The sequence below is a fragment of the Aptenodytes forsteri genome, unplaced genomic scaffold (assembly GCF_000699145.1).
Source record: "Aptenodytes forsteri isolate BGI_AS27 unplaced genomic scaffold, ASM69914v1 Scaffold50, whole genome shotgun sequence".
Classification (NCBI taxonomy): domain Eukaryota; kingdom Metazoa; phylum Chordata; class Aves; order Sphenisciformes; family Spheniscidae; genus Aptenodytes; species Aptenodytes forsteri.
This window is the reverse complement of record NW_008795126.1, coordinates 2,822,685-2,841,545: the sequence shown is the minus strand read 5'-3', so window position 1 is coordinate 2,841,545 and position 18,861 is coordinate 2,822,685. Positions and strand designations below refer to the sequence as shown.

Genomic DNA, 18,861 nt, shown 5'->3' with positions numbered 1-18,861 from the left:
CTTGACTAGTGTAAGCATTGCTTAGCAACAACTAAAACATCGGTGTGTTATCAACATTATTCCCATCCCAAATCCAAAACACAGCACTGTACCAGCTGCTAGGAAGAAATGTAACTCTATCCCAGCTGAAACCAGGACATCTACTTAACACTACTGAAGTTTCTTTTGTGTATCAACAGAAGTTTGTTTATTATTCATTCCATAATTGATAGTTCACCAGTGCATCTCTCCACTCCTGCTGACTGCAATATGTTGGCGTGCCCGGTGTACTGATCAGTGATGCCATCTAAACTCTAGTTCAAAAAGTATACACATATCCTGAATTTGCCAGACATCTAAATAGACAATGTGAAAAAGTCCTGCAGAGTAGAAAATTATTGCCCTATACAAACATAAGATATGCTCAAAGACTGAACTCATTAATTCTTACTAAATGTCTTCTCTATTGAGCAAGGCCTTCAAGTTTTTAATAACACGCTAAGTTAATAACTGTAGTTGCAATTCAAATGCGCTTGATTGGAACCATAATAGACCTTTCTTCTTATATTTGTTTTGCTTCCCTGGTGCTTGTTGTCTTTAAAGTACAAAATGACAGTCAAACATGTAATTAGTTATGATGAGTATAGTAGTCAGGAGGGTATCCTCCTTTGCTCCATTTTCTGAAAGTTTGTGTCTTTTTTTTTCTGTAGCAATAAATGTAATGTGCTCCAGAGATATAGATAACCCTCTTGATTTCTTCCTTTTTTCATCCCATTTTTCATTTTTTGCTCTCCTTCTTGGCTTAAAATAGCTTTACTTGAACGTATACCATTGTGCAACTGATTATTATCAGTGTATGGAGGTATATTTGAATTTGTGAAGACGGTGGAAATAAAACCTAGCAATCCTGTCATGTTAATTAGGAAAGTAGACCCTTCCCTCTCTGTAGCACACGTAGAAAACATTTAACATACTGAATATACAGCGGAGACTCACAAAAGGAGTGAAAATAACATGAGAAAACTCCGGTGTGAAGTTTTTGAGCACTGTAGCTCTCAAAGTTAAAACTGTTCAGTCCTTAAACTGGATAACATTTTAATGTTAGTATTCAAATTCAGAGTCGTCTGTTAAGGCTGTAGGCTTAAGACACTTGTTCACATTTAATCAAGCTAGAAATAGGCCTCACTTCCACTACATTCCAGTCCTTTTTGTAAACCCGGAAGCTGAATATAATAAATAAATAAATAAATGAAAGGGATAGGGGGTTAGTAGTAATCTCGTCCATCAGCTGAACTGTTCCCAATGTTCTCTTGGCATCTTGACAGAGGAAAGAAAAAAAAAGCACAAAAAAAAAAAAAGGAAAGAAAGAAAGAAAGGCGGAAATAGAAAGGTTATTAAGAGGTAAATAACAAAATGCCAAAGAGCTTTTTCCCAAGAAACCATCTGTTCCAGTCACCACAAAATTGTCCAAGCATTGTGTTTTACTTCTTAATGCCTAAGGGGAGGTTTTTTGCCAATATTTCCAAGCCAACTCACAGGCCCAAAAGCAATCAATAGATTGCTAGCTGCAGCCTCTGGAGCAGTGACTTGGCTAGTGGGATATATGTATGATCAATGAGGAACTCTGGGAGGGGCAAGTAGAGGTTTTGGGTGATTATGATAATAGTGAAACCGCCCAGAAGGTGTGACAAATAAACCATGAATATTGAAATACACCAAGACATAACTATACCTTTACTGAGAGAGACTGCCTCAGTGAGTATCTGCACATCGTTGGCAGAACTACAAAGTTGCTGATTTTGCAGACATTTCTTCCTCAGCTTGATAAGTTAATATATATTGTTTAACATGATAATGTAGCAAGCTGTTGTTTTGTGGTTTGAAAGCCAGCTGCATTTGATTGATGCCAGGAATGGAAGTATTTATAAAATGACACTGAATTAGAAGTAGTCAGTTTATGGGTCTGGGGAAATGAATCTTTTATGAAGAATAAAACTTTATGATGAAGGAGTAATACTGAGGAAGCGTGCATCTTGAATTAAACTCTTTTGGATCGGATGTATGCTGTAGAGCCTTTTAAAATAAAAGTTTGTGTCACTATATTTTTAGGAAAGAGATCTCTGTAAACGTCATCTTTTGTGGTGGTCCAATCCCAAATGTATGGTCATGTATGTTCTCTCTGTGAACACATCAACTAGGATAGGAAAGTTCTTCCCTGGAAATATAGCTATCGGACTTCTCCAAAAGGTCACTGGAATATATTTTAGCTGCTGGTTTAAAGCTGTTGTGATTTTTGAGGCATCAGCCACAAATACTAGCCCATTCTAGCTTTTTGTATATGTGGTGTTTTTTGTTTGTTTTGTTTTGTTTTAATGGAACAGAATATAGGGTAGGTACCACTGTGCTTTGAAATGAATGGACAGCATTGAACTCTGCTTAGTTTGCAAACCTACTTATGAGCACAAGAGCGTAAAGGTTGTGTTTCTTAGGACAAGCCATTCTCAGCATGGCTGCAGAAGCCTAGCACCAACTTTCAACTCAGTGCAAGGGCTTCCTTTTTGTTTTCACCCACAGTATTCAGCAGCTCCTCTGGTGCTTGTAGAGATGCAAGCGTATTGGTGATGTTTAAAGGGGTGTAGTTTTGCGTATTGATGTTTATGAACAGAAAACAGGTACAACCTGATATAGACTGTACTAATGCATAATGACATCTAAAGACCAAATTTTATGTGCATTTTTACATCTGTTATATGAACTTGTGAGAATAGAATAACTTTTACTTAAATGTAAATGCCACTTTGATGGTAGCTAGAAACGAATATCTCAAAACTTTTGACAAAAGCAACACAGAAACAAATGGATCTAATTCTCTACAGCTTTCTTCCTGGAGCTAGGATCTCTATGCAAAATGAATATAAAATCCTGCTCTTCTGAGTTGTTGGAATTTCTTATCTCTATGCTCCAAAGGAATGGTTGCACAGAACAAGATAACATTCTTCTTGGTTTTTTTTAAACAAACAAGATAATGTCCAGTGAGTTGAAAGGTTAAAGAACTGCAGCTGGCAAATCAGAATCAGATTCAGCCATAGTATTAAGCCAGTTTTATGCCACAGTAACTTGAGATTTGGGAATGTACATCAGATCTTAAAATCTACATGTGCATTCCACAGTCTTATCATCAGAAATATTTCAACAGAACTGTCTAGGACAACTGTATAAATAGGATTTCTACCTGAGTATATATTTTAAGCAGTTTTTAAATCTCTGCTGAGCATCAACTCATCTAATAGATTAATAATGGCAGCAACTATGTTCATTTAAAATATAGTTTAATGTACTTGAGTATAGCATCTTATTAAATTACATTTTTCAGGAAAGAGTTGCGTACCAAAACCCATTGAATTTCACTTGTACTTGGGCACTCTTTAAGATCCCTTGAAGATTTGCCTTAATTCTTATTTATTTCACTGAAGTCTTGTGACTTGGGAGGTCTTCATGAAACACATTATCTAATATAAATAATCTTGAAATGCAATAAATATCTAAAAAATAGCACAGTGTGTTGTACTTGTGAAAAGAGGGTAAATCTTCATTCTTCAAAACAGAAAGCTGCTCTTTTTTCTTTTTTCTTCTGAAGAAGTCTCAAACAAAGTAGGTGAAAATATCAGGGCTAGGATCATCTTGTAATATTGGAAAGCATGGCATGGTATCCAGTGGTAAGCTTCTTTTTGAGCTGTCTGACATTTAATCACTGGTGAATAAAACCAACATGCTGTCAGATCTCTGTTGTATTTCTCAAGGGGGTAACTCTGCCTGAAGTAGCAAAGAAACAAAACCTTTGAGAGCTTATATTCAAGGTCACTACAAGAGGCAATACTTTGTACTCTGGGAAGTACAGCAAAAGAAAAAAAGAAGAAACATATCTAAACAAGCCAGTTGTGTTTGTTTAACAGTGAACCAGGCAGTTATGTCAGGCTATAAATGAAGCTGGATTTGTTTTTACTTTAACCACAGTATTTCATTTTTATTTGAGTTTTAAGTGATCTGTGCTTCAAGACCTTCACAGAGAATATAAACTCAGTTTATCATTGTACATGAATGTTTTATACATTTCTGTTCTGCAGGCACTTCCAATGTAATGTCTTAGGCCTTGTCTGTACCTTAATCGCTTGTGGTTATTTTGTCACAAAAGACTATGTGGATACTGAGAACAGATCATATGATCTAACAGACCTGTTAAGAAATTAAAATGTTTTATTTGAAATGTTTTTCATCATCATATTTCAAAATAATACTTGCCTACTGAAAGTCTATAGGTGAAAAGAAAGGGTTAGCCACCACATAAGAATTAATCTCCAACAAAAAATTATAACTATCTTTGATGTTGTGGTTCACACATTAGATAATGTGGTTTCAGTGCTAAGCTACTTAAATGTAAATTGTATAGTTGATGGAATTTCATAAATTGTTTCAGTTGGGATTTTTAGGCAAAAGAATGGATATCTTCCTAGATTCCTTATTTGTATAAAGTTTGCTAATACCTTTTGCATTAATTTGTTACTTAACTTTGATTCATCATTGAAACTAGTTTATTGATTTGATCATGACTTTTTTGTTATTTGGTAGGATTTTATTCTTTCTTCAGGTCAATATTACCAGAAATATTTTAGTTTTGGTGTGATGATATATTACTTTCAGTTAGAATTTTTTTTAAACAATGCTTACATTCATACCTATAAATGAACTGATTAAGAAATAGTAATGGTCTAGGGGTGAATATCTCACGGTTCAGCCCAAGTGTCTAATTACTTCCTTTCTTTGGTTTTCAATGTACTGTACAAAGCAAATAAAAGAATGCTATGACAGAATTTTGTAGGCTATGTCACCCTCTGGTGTGCCTGTTTAAGGGAGAGGAAAAGATTTGATACTGTGATGGGGTATGTGTTCCAGTAGCTAAACAGAGAATTGGCAGCATCTCAGTCCTCCCTGTATTAACTATGATGTAGAAAAAGAGTGAGGTTTTTCCTCTGTACATCATTTAGGAATCTGTGCAGTCAACAGCATTTACCTTATTGCACTCTATAGCGGAACTGTATGCTATAGGATTTTCATGTTAAAAAACCCACCACTCAAAGGACAGCCTGGCAATAGAAGTGGGGTTTTTTTTTATTGAGGCTGATACAATAAGCCCATAAATTTGTACAAATTGAAATTAGAATAAAGTAGGCTTTAATCATTACAAAAATTCTTATTGACAGAAATTATAATGTCCAACCAATTCTGAAACTGTGCAAGACTTTAAAATAGAGACCTTTCTCTTATTTCAGCATTGTTATCTTCATCATAAATACCCTGTAAACTTTCTACCTGTAGAATTTAAAGTGAAAAAGATGTATCTGTAGCTCAGTTAGTGAAATGCAATTAATATGGATGGCAACAAAGCACACAAATATGGGGAACTTACGTTAGAGTCATATGTCTGTTGCAAATCAGAAACACTAGTCTTTTGTTGTTGGCTCAGTAGCAAGTAAAAATAATACAAATACAAGTACAGACTAAATATCAGGTAAAACTACTTAGTCGTCTTGAGATAATTACATTTTGTACCCACCTGGTTCTCACATGTCAAGGCAGCGTAATTTTACATGTTCTTGCTAACCGCATTCTGTTGTCTGTCCGCCTTTCCCTTAGGAACGACTGTGATGCGTATGACAGCATTTGATGCTGATGACTCTAGCACAAACAATGCTCTTCTGCGGTATAACATCCTCAAACAGACACCTACCAAACCATCTCCAAATATGTTCTATATTGACCCAGAAAAGGGAGACATTGTTACAGTGGTGTCGCCTGTACTGTTGGATCGTGAGGTAAGTGAACATTTTCCTATTGCCAGTCTGACATTTTAATGTTTGTGCCTGTAATCTTCTTCTGTGATGTGAAAAGAGGTTCAGAGTATTGTGGGGGTGGGATTCAGACGTTCAGCTTTGAGGAGTCTTTTAAGAGTTCTGTTTATTTCTTACTTGGGCGTAAGAAGTTATATGCTCTGATCAATATTTATAAATCTAGTAGTTCATAATTTCTGGGCAAGACATTTAGTGTTGTATGGTGAGAGCAAAGATCTCAGGAACAAGTGGAATTCAACTCTTGAGTTACCAATTGACTGTTTGGAAGTAAAACAAAAAAAACCCTAATTGTGCATATAGCTTGCTATGAGATTGTTACAGTTTGGTGCTTTAAATCCTTTTCTAGAATTTTCTTTTTATTGAGTGGACTTAATGGACTAATTAACTTGGTACCTCATAGCCAAAAAATGAAAATATAAAAAAGGAATAGTAAAGGGACAGGTAGTCTGCATGTGGTGTAAGGTGAATTACCATAGTGCCAAAATCCATGTTTATTATAGATCATTAACATTATGAGAGCATAAATTGATAGCAAAGAAAGCTTAGGTATGATCATTTCATGTTCAGAAGATAATAAAGTAGAGCCAATCTGTTAGGACAAAGGTTTAGTTATCAGAATATGGGAGATCTGGGAACCAATACAGTGATGACCTACACAGTTACTCTATGAATCACCATTTCCTTCAATTACGTAGCCCTGTGTGCTCTTAGATTCCTGGAGACAACCAAGTTCTTTTCTCGCAGGCTGTTTCAGGTATGTGCTGATTTACTGAACTTGTCTTCTAAGTTGGTTAGATTCAGGACTGTCCAATGTTCTCAATATTCAGCACGTTATTTCTCATTTTAACCAGATGAAAATGATGCCCATACCACTTCCCATTTTAGGTGAGTAGTTTTTCTGCAGGCTTTTCCAACAGCAGATATTTAATGGGTAAACCAGACACATATCCAGACACACAATGCAGTAAAACTAAGGTCTAGGCCTGTAGATCTGTCTTTTAAGTTTAGAGAGATTCCAATTCTTTCATGCTTGTGTGGCTGGCCACAGAATCACGCCCATGTTAAGATTTATATAATCACTACCTTTTTGCCTCAAGTTTCTCTTCTAAATTCATTGTTTCAGTTCAAAAGCTTTATACTGTTTTCTAAAGTCAGATTAGGTATTTTTATTCCTAATAGATAACCATTTCCCAGATTAAACCAATTTACTCAAAATTAGAAAATCAATGGAAGGGAATGAACATGCCTGCTTTTCCTAGTATCTTCCAAAGGTCACTGGTGATTCATGAAATAATGATGCTGTCTCCATACAAGAAGTCTGGCCTCAATCGAATGGGTATTACGGCTGGGCAGTATATCCTGAAAGCAAGATCTGAATTCCTCATGATTTTTAATAATAGTCGATTCAATACCTTTACTTTGAAGGTGACATGGCAAGCTGCAGTCTTGTTGAAACTGCAAAGTAATTTTTGTTGTTGCTGCAAATGCTGTATGTTTTATAAGCCAAAATGTAAAATTTTGTACTGTGTAAAATTTTAACACTAAAAACAAGCATTATCTGCAGTTAAAGTCCAGGCTAATGTTGTCTTGTCAGGTGAAACACTTGGGGAAAAAGTATTTTTTTCCATTTCTTCACAAGATGCTCTGTCATCTTTGTGGGTTCAGCCTCTTCTCCCTCTTCCTGCTTATGTATGTCTTGTGTAGAAACTGGTAGTCATGCCTCCTTTTTTAGATCTGTGGAGTTAGCCATTCATGGTCAAAGATGTATGCTTCTATTTTTAACCGTAATAGAAGCTTTTAGGGACAAGCGGCTTGATGTTCCTATTCTGAACAATTCTGGGTACCAACTTAATCTTGATACTATATAAATAACTCTTATGTATTTCTACGTAACTCATGAAATTGAATTATTGTAAAAGAATTGTCTGCCCCAGGTAGAGACAGACAGGAGTAACATCTGGAGGAGGAAATACCTGTCTAGCTACTGCTTAGGGAATAAAGTATCTGCATATCACCAGGCTTGAAGAAGCGACTTTCAGGATGCTGGCAGGTTGGTGGGCAGGAGGGAGTACTATTTGCCATTCCTCTGTAGGATATCAGCTGATATTAGTGCCTTATTGTTGTTATATTTTCTCTGGTGAACCTTTGTAGATCTTAAATGTTTTGGATATTTAGCACAGTCTTCTATGAAGCGCATTGTAGAAACATGGGACAAAGAAACGAGCTTTCCCCTGAAAACCTTGCTAGTAGTTGTGTAACATCAGAGGACAAAAAATGTAGGTAGAGGCATTGAATGATGGTTGGACAAAGACTGCATGAAACAGGAGAGAGAATGCTTTTACCTCCTCAGTTCTTACCCTTCTTTTGTTGGCGTCTCAGTGGAGAATGTATTATAGTAGACACGCATAGGGAACAGCAAGCTTTTTTGTTAATGCTTTCCATTGCTTGGAAAAGAGAATGGATGTTGAACAACTCAGCTGATCCTTTTTGATGACTGGGATTTGAATCAGCAGTATTTGCAGGCAACTGGATGTAGCTCATGAAGGTACACACGGTATTTTTATTGGGGGGCAGGGGATGCGTGCATTTCTGCTGGGGAATTCCACAGCTCAACTGCAAAAAATTGGCCCTGGTGATTTTTTATTCATGCCTGCCAATTCAAACCAGCAGCTTCTCCTAGATTTTACTTAAACTTTAAATTGGGTCAATTGCCTGTGATTTTTCTGTATTTTGCTAGCTCTATTTATTTTCTGTTTGAATCTTAAAAGTGAGTACCAATCAAAAGTGGATTATTCTTAGTTGTTCCTTGTAAGCGTACTGTTTAAAACTGTATTAGCCCTAGACACCAATTAAGAAGCTGAATTAAAGTAAAAATTTCTCTAGGATGGACGTGGAGAAGGGAGGAAACTATTAATCATATATATATGCACCAGAGGTTGATATGAACTCTTTTAAAACGTGTTAAAGCACTGACTAAAATTTCTCATATTTTCCATCTCTTTTAGTAAGTTTTACCACTGCTTTGGATCTTGATGTTTTTGGAAAACTTTCAATTTAATTTCAGACAATTTAATGGAATATAAATTGTTTGGGATTTTGTTTTGGTTTTGGTCTTTTTTTTAATTTTAAGTATCATTTATTTCATGTTTGTGCATCAGAGGGAACAGGAGACTGGGGGTATTGTGCAGTGGGAGATACTGAGATGTGGAGATACAAAGCATCTAGCAGGTTTTGCACATACTGTACAGTCCATATTATTTTTCCGTGCTTCAATATTTTCAAAAAAGTTGCGATGGCATAGCCTCAGAAATTCCTGTTTCAGTGCAAAGAATCAAAATACAGGTATTTACCCTAAAGTAAAATAAAGTTTGGCCATCTAGAGAGCTCAGGTTTTATATCCAATTGAATATATGTGGGAGAATCTTAGCATGCATAAGTAAACATCTAGGTTAATAATTTCAAGGAGATGAAAATCAAATCAAACATTTTTTCTGGTAATACTTTAGAATTAAAAGTAAATTCTAAGTGGACACTTTTAAAATAAAACAAAATTTTAAAGAAAGGAAACAGGAAAGAATTAACTTGTTTCTGGTGAACCTCAACTGTGCATCTGCTTGTTCTTTTAGCTACACAGGATCAGCTCAAAATGAAGACAATTTTGGTAAATTCCTACAAGCCTTCAAAATTTCTTTTTCTGTGACTGGCATTTATTAGGTCTCTTGCTAAATTGAGAATATGGAGATGGGAATGCTCCCTGGTGTGTTGTGACCTCTCCTTCAAAGGCTATTCCAAAGTTCTTCTGTGCATAAGGCAGCAGAAGGAATATGTAATGTGAAAGGCATCGCTCTCTCTTTAGGGTTGTTTTCTTGCACTATCTAGAAACTGAAAGGTCGTCTTAGGTCTTTTCTTTGAGTTGCCTGGCTGCTTTCAGATCCCCAACCTAGCTATTTTAGTTTTTTAACTTTGGAAGTAATTGAATGGGTGTTTGATTTAGCATGGATGGGTGACAGTGTGTGCTTTGGAGCTATTTCCGTAGTATAGTATCACCTACAAAAGTATTAAGCAAGAAAGTCATTCTCTCCAGTATGCAGAAAAAGTGTCTGTAGGAATCCCACAGATTATATCCAGCAAGCTGCTGAGTGCTTTTGATTTCTGCTGACATCTGCTGAGGGAAGCTGAGTGCTTCATGCCTCCAAGAAAAGACTTAGCACCATGCAGGATTTGTATGGCCTGAATCTACCAGCGTATTTTTATTTATAAATTTTTCAGATTCAGAATTGTTTCTGAAAGTGCATGATCCTCAGGGCTTGCAGCAAAACTCAAATAATTTCTCAAAGAATATCCATTTTCATTTTCAGAAGGCAGGTAAGGACATATTTTTGAAGATTAATGTGGGTTTCTTTCTTGTGGGAGTTAGGCATCCTTGAATGTGTCAGCAATAAAGATTGAAGAGTGTTAGGGGGCAAATTATACCTCCAGATATCCATTGGAGAATACATTTTGATTCATAAATTCAGAGAAGAAGGATGGCCTCCATCAAAGTGTATGGTCCAAATGACCCGAAATAGAGCACAACAGGAAAAAGAAAAAAAAAAAAAGGGGGGGAAAAAAAAGGGGGGGGGAAAAAAAGGGGGGGGGGGGGGGGAGAGAGAAGAAGAAAAAAAGAGGAAAGAAACCTTGAGGAAATGTCCTGAATTTTGTATTTCAGGGATAGAGAGTCCATTTCAAAGTGACACTTCCCTGCAGTGAAAGAAAAATAATGCTTTTCATGTGCATAGGAGGAGAAAATGCTTGTACTCTTGTAGAATCAACTCTTAAATTTCCTTTATGGATCAGTAATCAGTTTTTCTGCTTACTCACAGTGCTATTTTGCCAGCACTACAGACCCCTCTGCTCTGCAGGAAAGTAGCTGTATGATTTGTATAAATTTTATGTGACTAAAGTAACAATAAGAAAGCTGCCACCACAGTTGCTTAAGTGAAATATTTACTTTACTTCTCACAGTTTGAGGAGTAATATGCTTTTGCTTTTGATAGGAACTGCTGTGCTTAATTTGAATTAAAGTTAGCAAATAGTTTGAGATATCTGCTACATGCTGGACTATATGCTGTCACATATGTTTTTAAACACCTCTTCTCAAGAAAACCAATTCAAGTATTCTGTGTTTCTGAGAAACCCTGGGCTAGATTCAGTTAAATGAAATGTACGTTCTCCAGCGAGACTGACACTCGGTGTGCCTGCGCAAGCCATGCCACCCTTTCAGTAAGCAAGTGCTATATTCTGTAACCATTTGAACCAATCTTGGTGCATCAATCTACCATTATTTGAATCATATATACCTTTCCCTCTCTTTATTGCTTGGAAACATGGAGCTGAAAGCCTCATGCCATAAACGATGAGAAACCTGGAGTTGCATTAGCCCATCCTGCTCATGTTTATGTGGACCGCTTGTAATAACGTCATAGCTGGCTGAGCCTCCCGCTTAACTGGATGACTCTAAGCTTCAGACAACAACTGCAACAAAAAGCAGTGTATAACAACTAGCAAATACCCATTCCTATCCATACATTGATGAATGACTGTACAGTGTCTAGCAATTTTTCAAGCCAACAGCAGTCCACTGATACATATTCACCAATACACTGCTCGCATGAAGGAATGAATGCTTGCATAAATGTTCTTTACAGTATTCAACCAGTTCTGCTGTGATAAGTAAATCACAGCTTTCTTATTGGTAGGGCTTAAATTCTCTGAAGGGGTAGCGGTAGGAAATAGAAAAAGCTTGTCCGCTTCTGCAGATGGACACTACCTTCTTTATCCATATTTTCCATTTTGGAGATATGTGTCTTAAGCAGTCAATATACTTATTACTTACTCGATCTAAATGCAAATGCTGAACCAACAGTGCACTCTTACTTTTAATGAAAATATATTAATCTTTTCAGCAAATGCATTCCACATTTGATCTTCCTATTAACCTCTAAAATATTCATATTTACAGTGATTGTGGGAAAATGTATACCTGGGAGCATATCAGCTCTGAGTTGGAATAATTGTATCATTTTTTCTTGCCTTCTCTGACAGAATTCCCACTTGCACACCTTTAACTTGTTTTGCAATATAGTAAATTCCATAGCTGGACCTCATTTTCTATGGTTTGGGGTTTTTTAGTGACAGATATGGCAATATCTCATATTTCTTTTCTGCTTAAAATACAAGACAAACAAGGCATTCATCCTTGGCCTTTGATTAATGCATTTCTTATACTATGGTTTCTGATGCCTGTAAATGTGAGGAGCAGTGGGTCTTCGGTCAGAGAGAAAGTGGTGGGTCTTCGGTCTCTTTTCAGAGATTATTCCATAGTCCATTGTATCTCAAATACTAGAAAAGTAGAAAAATGGGGAGAAGAAAGCTTCCAGTTATAATGCTAGCTTATGAACAAATGGACAGAGAGATGGAAAGTGCTTGTTAGTGAGATGTAAACTCATATTTAAAGTTAAGTTTATGATGAACTTTCCAGCATTTAGGCTTAAATGTCTGCAGTGAGAAAGAATCTTATTTTACTATAGAGGTACCAGTAATTCTTAGTTTGTTTCCTATTATGTTTTTGATGAGAAAGCTTATTAAGCCATTCTTAAATCTTGGAAGAGGCTGTGCAAAAGAGGTAAATAAAAGTAAAAATATGTCAAAATATATGTAGTACCATTCAGGTTAGGAATAGTAAAGATTCCCATTGCCAGAACATTAGAAAAATTGTTAATTAAAAAAAAAAAGTCTGATCTGCATAAAGCTGTAGTGGCAGAATTTCTGCAAATGCTTCATTACATTGTTATTATCTATGTCTACTTTCATTTAATTCAACACATAGTCTGATAGTCAAATTTTGTTTAAAAAAAAGGAAAATTATCTGACAGTAATAGGGACCAGATTTTCTTTTCTATAAAAGTCTGTGAGGGATGAACATACTGCATCAGGAACCTCACAGGCAGCCATTTCAGCACAATGTTACTGACCTTCTGAGCAGTGAATACAATATCAAGATCACAAGGCAGATAAATCACTAAATGACTTTTCTTCAAAACACTACGCACAACATGTAAGAATCCTACCTCTGGAAAAAATAAAACCATTGGGTGAACAAACACATTTGCTTTCTTTGTAAATGAAAGGCTCACTGAATAAGCTATTGCTTATACTCTGTGTCTTGCATTTACCTTTCTCACTCTGAACTGAGCATGACTAGCTGCAAAACCCTAGCGACCACTGGAACTCCCTTCAAATTCTTCCATTGGCTCCTCTGTGTGGATGGTTGAGGCTACAGCAGGTTTTCCTTTGCAGTCCTAAACTCTGGTTTGTTGACAACAACATTGTAGGTAGAAACCCCTAGCTATTACAGACTCCAGATCATCATCCTGCCAGATCTGCTGGCCGATATCCATGTGTAGGTGCTCCTTTACCATTTCATCCAATATAAACTGGGATAATCTCTATATATACTTCTAAGCTTTTTAAACTGTAGATTGCAGGTGGGATAAATAATAACCACTTAACAGGCAGAGCTTCTGCAAGGACGTTTTCCTCCTCTGTGTAGATGAACCACATGAAATCCCAAGCCATCTCTCAAAGGAAGCGTTTTCTACTTGCTTTCTCTGTGTTTCCCTCTGATACTGAGGGAAGAAGAAAGAGCATTCCCAGCTCTTTATGAGGATCTTGGATTTATTCCTTAGGTAGGCTACTGGCTCTTCATTCCTCTAGTATGTATCCACTGTAGTATGAAAAACAGGTGATTCTCAACTATTGATGACTCCAAGCATCGTTTTAAAATATATATTCCTATCGTAGCTTACTTTCTGGAAAAGCTCCATATTTTCTACAAGAAAATATGAATATGATTTTTCAAACTTGCAGTTCTCTGTAGCTGCACTGAGAAATATTTCATTCTCCCTCTCACGTTTTGGGTTAGGAGTTTCGGTATCACTAGCTCCTGTGGCAGATAGCTTGCTGATCCTCTAGACATGTCACTCATCTAAACATCACGAGTTTCTCTGACACTGATGTATTGCAGAGAGATTTAAAAAATACCTTCAAGACACTTACTAAGAGTGACACAAAGCATGATATCAGGCTGATAACTGAAATGTTATCTTTTTTGGCTAGAGTTTCTTTATTTAAAAAATTGAAAGGCGTATTAGCTGTATGGATGTTTAGATGTTAAAATCCCACTGTGACAAATGACTATCTAAGAGGGGAAAAGTGGTGTACTTATAATAAAAAAACTTCAAGTGGCAGATTTTGCGGAGAGAGCTGGTAAATTACTAAATGCTGGCACATATTCTGTTAGTACGAAGGGCCTGATGGTCACTAAAGTCCAGCTACAATGGAAGATAGTAAAACTTCGAAATTCCAGATTAGAGATATACCATGCATTTTGTAGATGTCTGGGGCAATGGTTTCAGTTCAGGAGAGAGAGGATTGGAAGGGCCAAAAGGTGAGAAAAATCTGAAAGATTCTCACTGCCTATATTTTTCAATCCTTTCTTAGGGCCACGGAATGTGACTACAAAAGACAGAAGTAAGTCTCTACTGATTAATCCCAATACACCTTCTTTTTCTTGCAAATATCCCTAGCTTCCAAATAGGTTTTGCTGTCTGGATAAGATGAACTCCTTGTTATAGAAGTAGTAAGGTTGTATCACAGTTAATGCTTGAAAACACTTTTTGAGTTTTCTATCTTAAAAGTTTGATTTTTGCATCAAGTATCAATACTTTCAGAATGCTCAGTGCTTAAGAGAACAAAAGGGAAAATATCTGGAAGTAGTCAGTTTACAACCAGCATGACTCAAGTAGTTTTAGTACTGAAAAGTAAATGGAATTACTTCAAAGTCACTATAGGAATAATTGCTTAGCTGTATCAGAGTTGCAGCTCAGAGTGCTTGGGGCTCTACAAGAGTTACCCCAGAGATGCTTCAGGAGAGAAAGTTTTGTGTGCTTTATTATGAAAATCAATCATTATTCTTTCTTTTCTCAAAATACAATAAAGCTTTGGAAACGGAGCAATTAACAACTCTACCTTTAGTCAAGAGCAGTATCAAATATATACTTACATACTTGTGACTGTAACAAACACTTAACCCTAATATTGTTGGAAATTCACCAAACATATATGCATCTGTATGCTGTGTTAACACCTTGGCAAGGGAGAGATTTACCCAGTGCCAGAAATTAGGATTACACACTGGTCATCTTCCCAAGAGAAAACAAAGAAAAGAAAACCTTTAGATTAATGTTTGATACCAAAAAGGAAAAAAGAATCTAGCTGTAAAACTGTGGTTTGGTTCCAGGTTCCTTAACCCATTTTTTTTAACATAAAAAAGGTATTGTCAAATACATATATGGTTATTTTTAGTGTTCTGCTAGCATAATTCAGATTTTCCAGTGCCATTATTGTGGGATAATTCCTCTGGCATCAATGGAATGTTACTTTTGATTGTCCAAATGCCAATCAGATAACAAATTCATCTTTCTCATTTTATTTTCACTTTCTTTTATCTTTCTTGTTTTCTTATGACTTTCTATTTTTAGAGTGTATGTAGCAAAAATTATTTAAAATACACTGTTTTGTAGGAGATTTTTCTTAATACCATCAATGAGAACATTCTTTCTCTCCAAATTCAGCCTAATTGTACATATCCTTTGGACTGGAGTATCTAATTACAATAGCATGAATTAAAGTGTGGGGTTTGGTTTTTTCCCAGTTTTTAGTCTCAGTGTAATCGTATTCTTTTGGCTTCTGTGAAGCATTAGGTAGCATTTCTCTATTTAGTTGTGTCAACATCCCATAGTCCTCAGTCTGTACTACTGAGTTATATAAAACTCTACTCAAGATTAAAAAAAAAACCCTCTTAGACTACATGAATAATATTAGTTTTTAGTTGTCTTTTTATATACTCAGTAAATCAATTAAAAGGTAATCTGAGAAGGAAGAATGTGAATAATGTTGGTATATTTGATTGAATTATACATTTTGCTTCCTGGAGCAGATAAACACAGGTAAATACAGAAATAAACACAGAAATATCCTGAAGAAACATCCCTTTGAAGAGACCTGAAGATGGATAAATTGTTGAATTAAGCACGTATAAATATAGTCATGTTAATCAAATTCTCCTTTGCTTCTCTTTTGGACTGGAGAATCCACTAGTGTTTCACTTGTAATACAGTCATGTAACATTTTGCCTATTTGGTTTTCATTTTTATATAATAAGCAAAGTGCAAAAATTGAAATTTTAATTAAAATACAGCTGGAACATCCCAGAGAGACTAGTGACAGCCTTTTAATCTGTTTTCAGTTGTAAATGTTGGACGTTACATCCATATTATGTATATATAAACATTTCAGAAGCTCAAAATTGAAAGCATAAATGAAGTCATTCAATCATATGGTTGATTACTGTAAAATTAAAGAAGTTCCGTTTGCCACAGAAGGGCTAGCCTTTTCTTTATATACTTTATATACTTTTTTAATATGGCTATGAAAGTTCCCTAAATGATTGATTTTTCCTTGCTGGAAGATCACTGAATTCTCTGTCAGTATTTCAGAAGCTCAAAATTGAAAGCATAAATGAAGTCATTCAATCATATGGTTGATTACTGTAAAATTAAAGAAGTTCCGTTTGCCACAGAAGGGCTAGCCTTTTCTTTATATACTTTATATACTTTTTTAATATGGCTATGAAAGTTCCCTAAATGATTGATTTTTCCTTGCTGGAAGATCACTGAATTCTCTGTCAGTGATTAAAATGCTGAAGTTTATGCATATAATTCAGTTTTGCTGATTACTTTTTACAGTTTGCTTTTGACATCTTTAATTTGATCTGTCTTCTGTCATAGATTTTTTTTTTTTAAGGCAAACTCAATTTCTTTGAGAGGAAATCCGTAAAGCATCATTCTCCCTGCAGAACAAGTATAAGCTGACTCCTTCAAGACCATATATAAATCACTCTTAAGGGAAGATATTGCTCACTCAGAAAAGTGATTTGTAAACACTTTAAGTTTGTGCCATATTATACTACATTTTCAAATAGCTACCTCCATCTAAAATATGAATCCTGCCTTGTAGGTTGATGATACCATGGAGCAGTATTTATGAATGTTGCCTTTTCTTTTTTAACATACAACATATGATGTCTTCAGGCTATGTTGCCTGACACTGCTCATTTAATGATTTTTAGAATACTGGACCACAACCTGCCCTAGATGAGATGTTATTTTCAACATAAGAATTTAATATCCTTGCCACCTTCTTTTTTCTTTATAGTATTTATACTAGGATGTTGCCTTGCATAAAGTTTGAAAGTACACTTAGACGGGCCAGACAACATATACGCTACAGATGAAACGCACGGTAGTGCTGATAGGGGAGAAGAGTTACAATCTTTGCAATGGGGAATAATTCCACTGACAATCATGAAAATATTTCAGCTTTAAGGGACTGCAGCAGAAAAGAGGCCCTAGAACCTGGCCTTTGCTTCTGCAGGGAAGAGGAGGGGAAGTAAATTTTATTCCAAATGTATTTCAATTTAATAAACATCTGTCATTTATATTTAAAACTGCCATTTCAGGATTGTAATTATATCATCTGAAAATAAGTCCTCCTCAAAAGAGAATTGAAGTGACAGGCTGAAGAAAATGAAACATGACGTTGCTCGTTCTCCTTTCGTCCTAGAGCTAAAATTTAAATTAATTTTCTTCTTCTTGTCAGAAAGTATTTTAATTGGAAATTATTTTTGATTGCAGTTTTCAGAGAGGAATAGGATTCTTCCCATTGTGTGTGTACAGATGTTGTTCAGTGTCTCCATAATATTTTACTAAATTAATCATTTGCAGATATTTTAAATAGTTGACAGCTGTACTGGTAATTCTAAAGAAGGTTAAAAAAGTAAAAAACCTGAGATAAACGTAAAGATTTTCACCTTTTTTTTGTTCCGCAGCACCTTTGCATACAGCCATGTTGTGTTTGTTGCTATAGTTACCTGCTTGTTGAGAGAAATGAATATTTTATATTAGCAGTAACTCGACTGTAAAAATTAGACATGCTGCTTCAGTTCAATTTAGGTTTATCACAATTTTTTTACAGCTGAATTTCCTTTAAAAATGTTGGAGGAAAGTTATGGAGCCATATTCTTATGGGAGGTACAAGTCTCTATAGTCCTGTAAGTTCATTCACACTCATTCCGCAGTCCTCTGATGAACTAAAATATCCTAATTAAATTTTGTTCCAATATACTTTCATTTTCAGCTTTCAGACCCCCTATAATAGGAGTTTCTCCTATTAATATCTTAATCTAAATATCACAGAGGACAATGATAGTCATGCCATGGCCATCACAGATGGTGGTTTTCTGTGCTGAAACAGTGACCCAGCCTACAAGGAATCAAATAGAGGTGTTTGGCCTACTATCTCACTTCTGAATTATTTCTGGTTTGGCATAATGCTTTTTTGACACCTGATTTAGCTGTCACCAGACAGTGAAGCACCAGAAGCTACAGGGATGCTGCTCTAAATAGCTATCCAGGTAACCATTCAGTGGAAGTTGCACGTTAGAGAGGAAAAAGGTCTGCATAGTAATAAAAAGAGTATGTGGGTTTATTAGATAAATTACAAGATTGAAGCAGTTGCTGCTTTGACATTTACCTTAGCATTGGCACTTTACTGCATGCATGAAAATCTTTGGCAGAAAGAGTGACTTAAGGAAAAATGTTGCTCAGAGACATGTTTTCATGCAATGCTATCTCACCCATGAGAAGTGACAGAAATCCTGTTGGCTGCATTATCTTTCATTACCCTAATTTCTGTTGTCTTAGAAATTTCTGAATCGTCTCTGTGTACTTTTGTTAATGTATCCTTGTGCCATGGTTTAACCCCAGCTGGGAACTAAGCCCCACACAGCCGCTCGCTCACTCCCCCTCGGTGGGAT

General features: G+C 35.9%; 1 protein-coding gene across 2 annotated transcripts in view; it reads left to right on the top strand.

The window, feature by feature from the left end:
- Positions 1-18,861, top strand: part of CDH13 (cadherin 13) — a 550,600-nt gene that overhangs the window by 380,360 nt on the left and 151,379 nt on the right. For both annotated transcript variants that reach the window (XM_009277294.1, XM_019471535.1), the window contains exon 7: positions 5,671-5,849. In XM_009277294.1, coding sequence (XP_009275569.1) covers positions 5,671-5,849 — 179 coding nt within the window. The remainder of the gene's footprint in view (positions 1-5,670; positions 5,850-18,861) is intronic.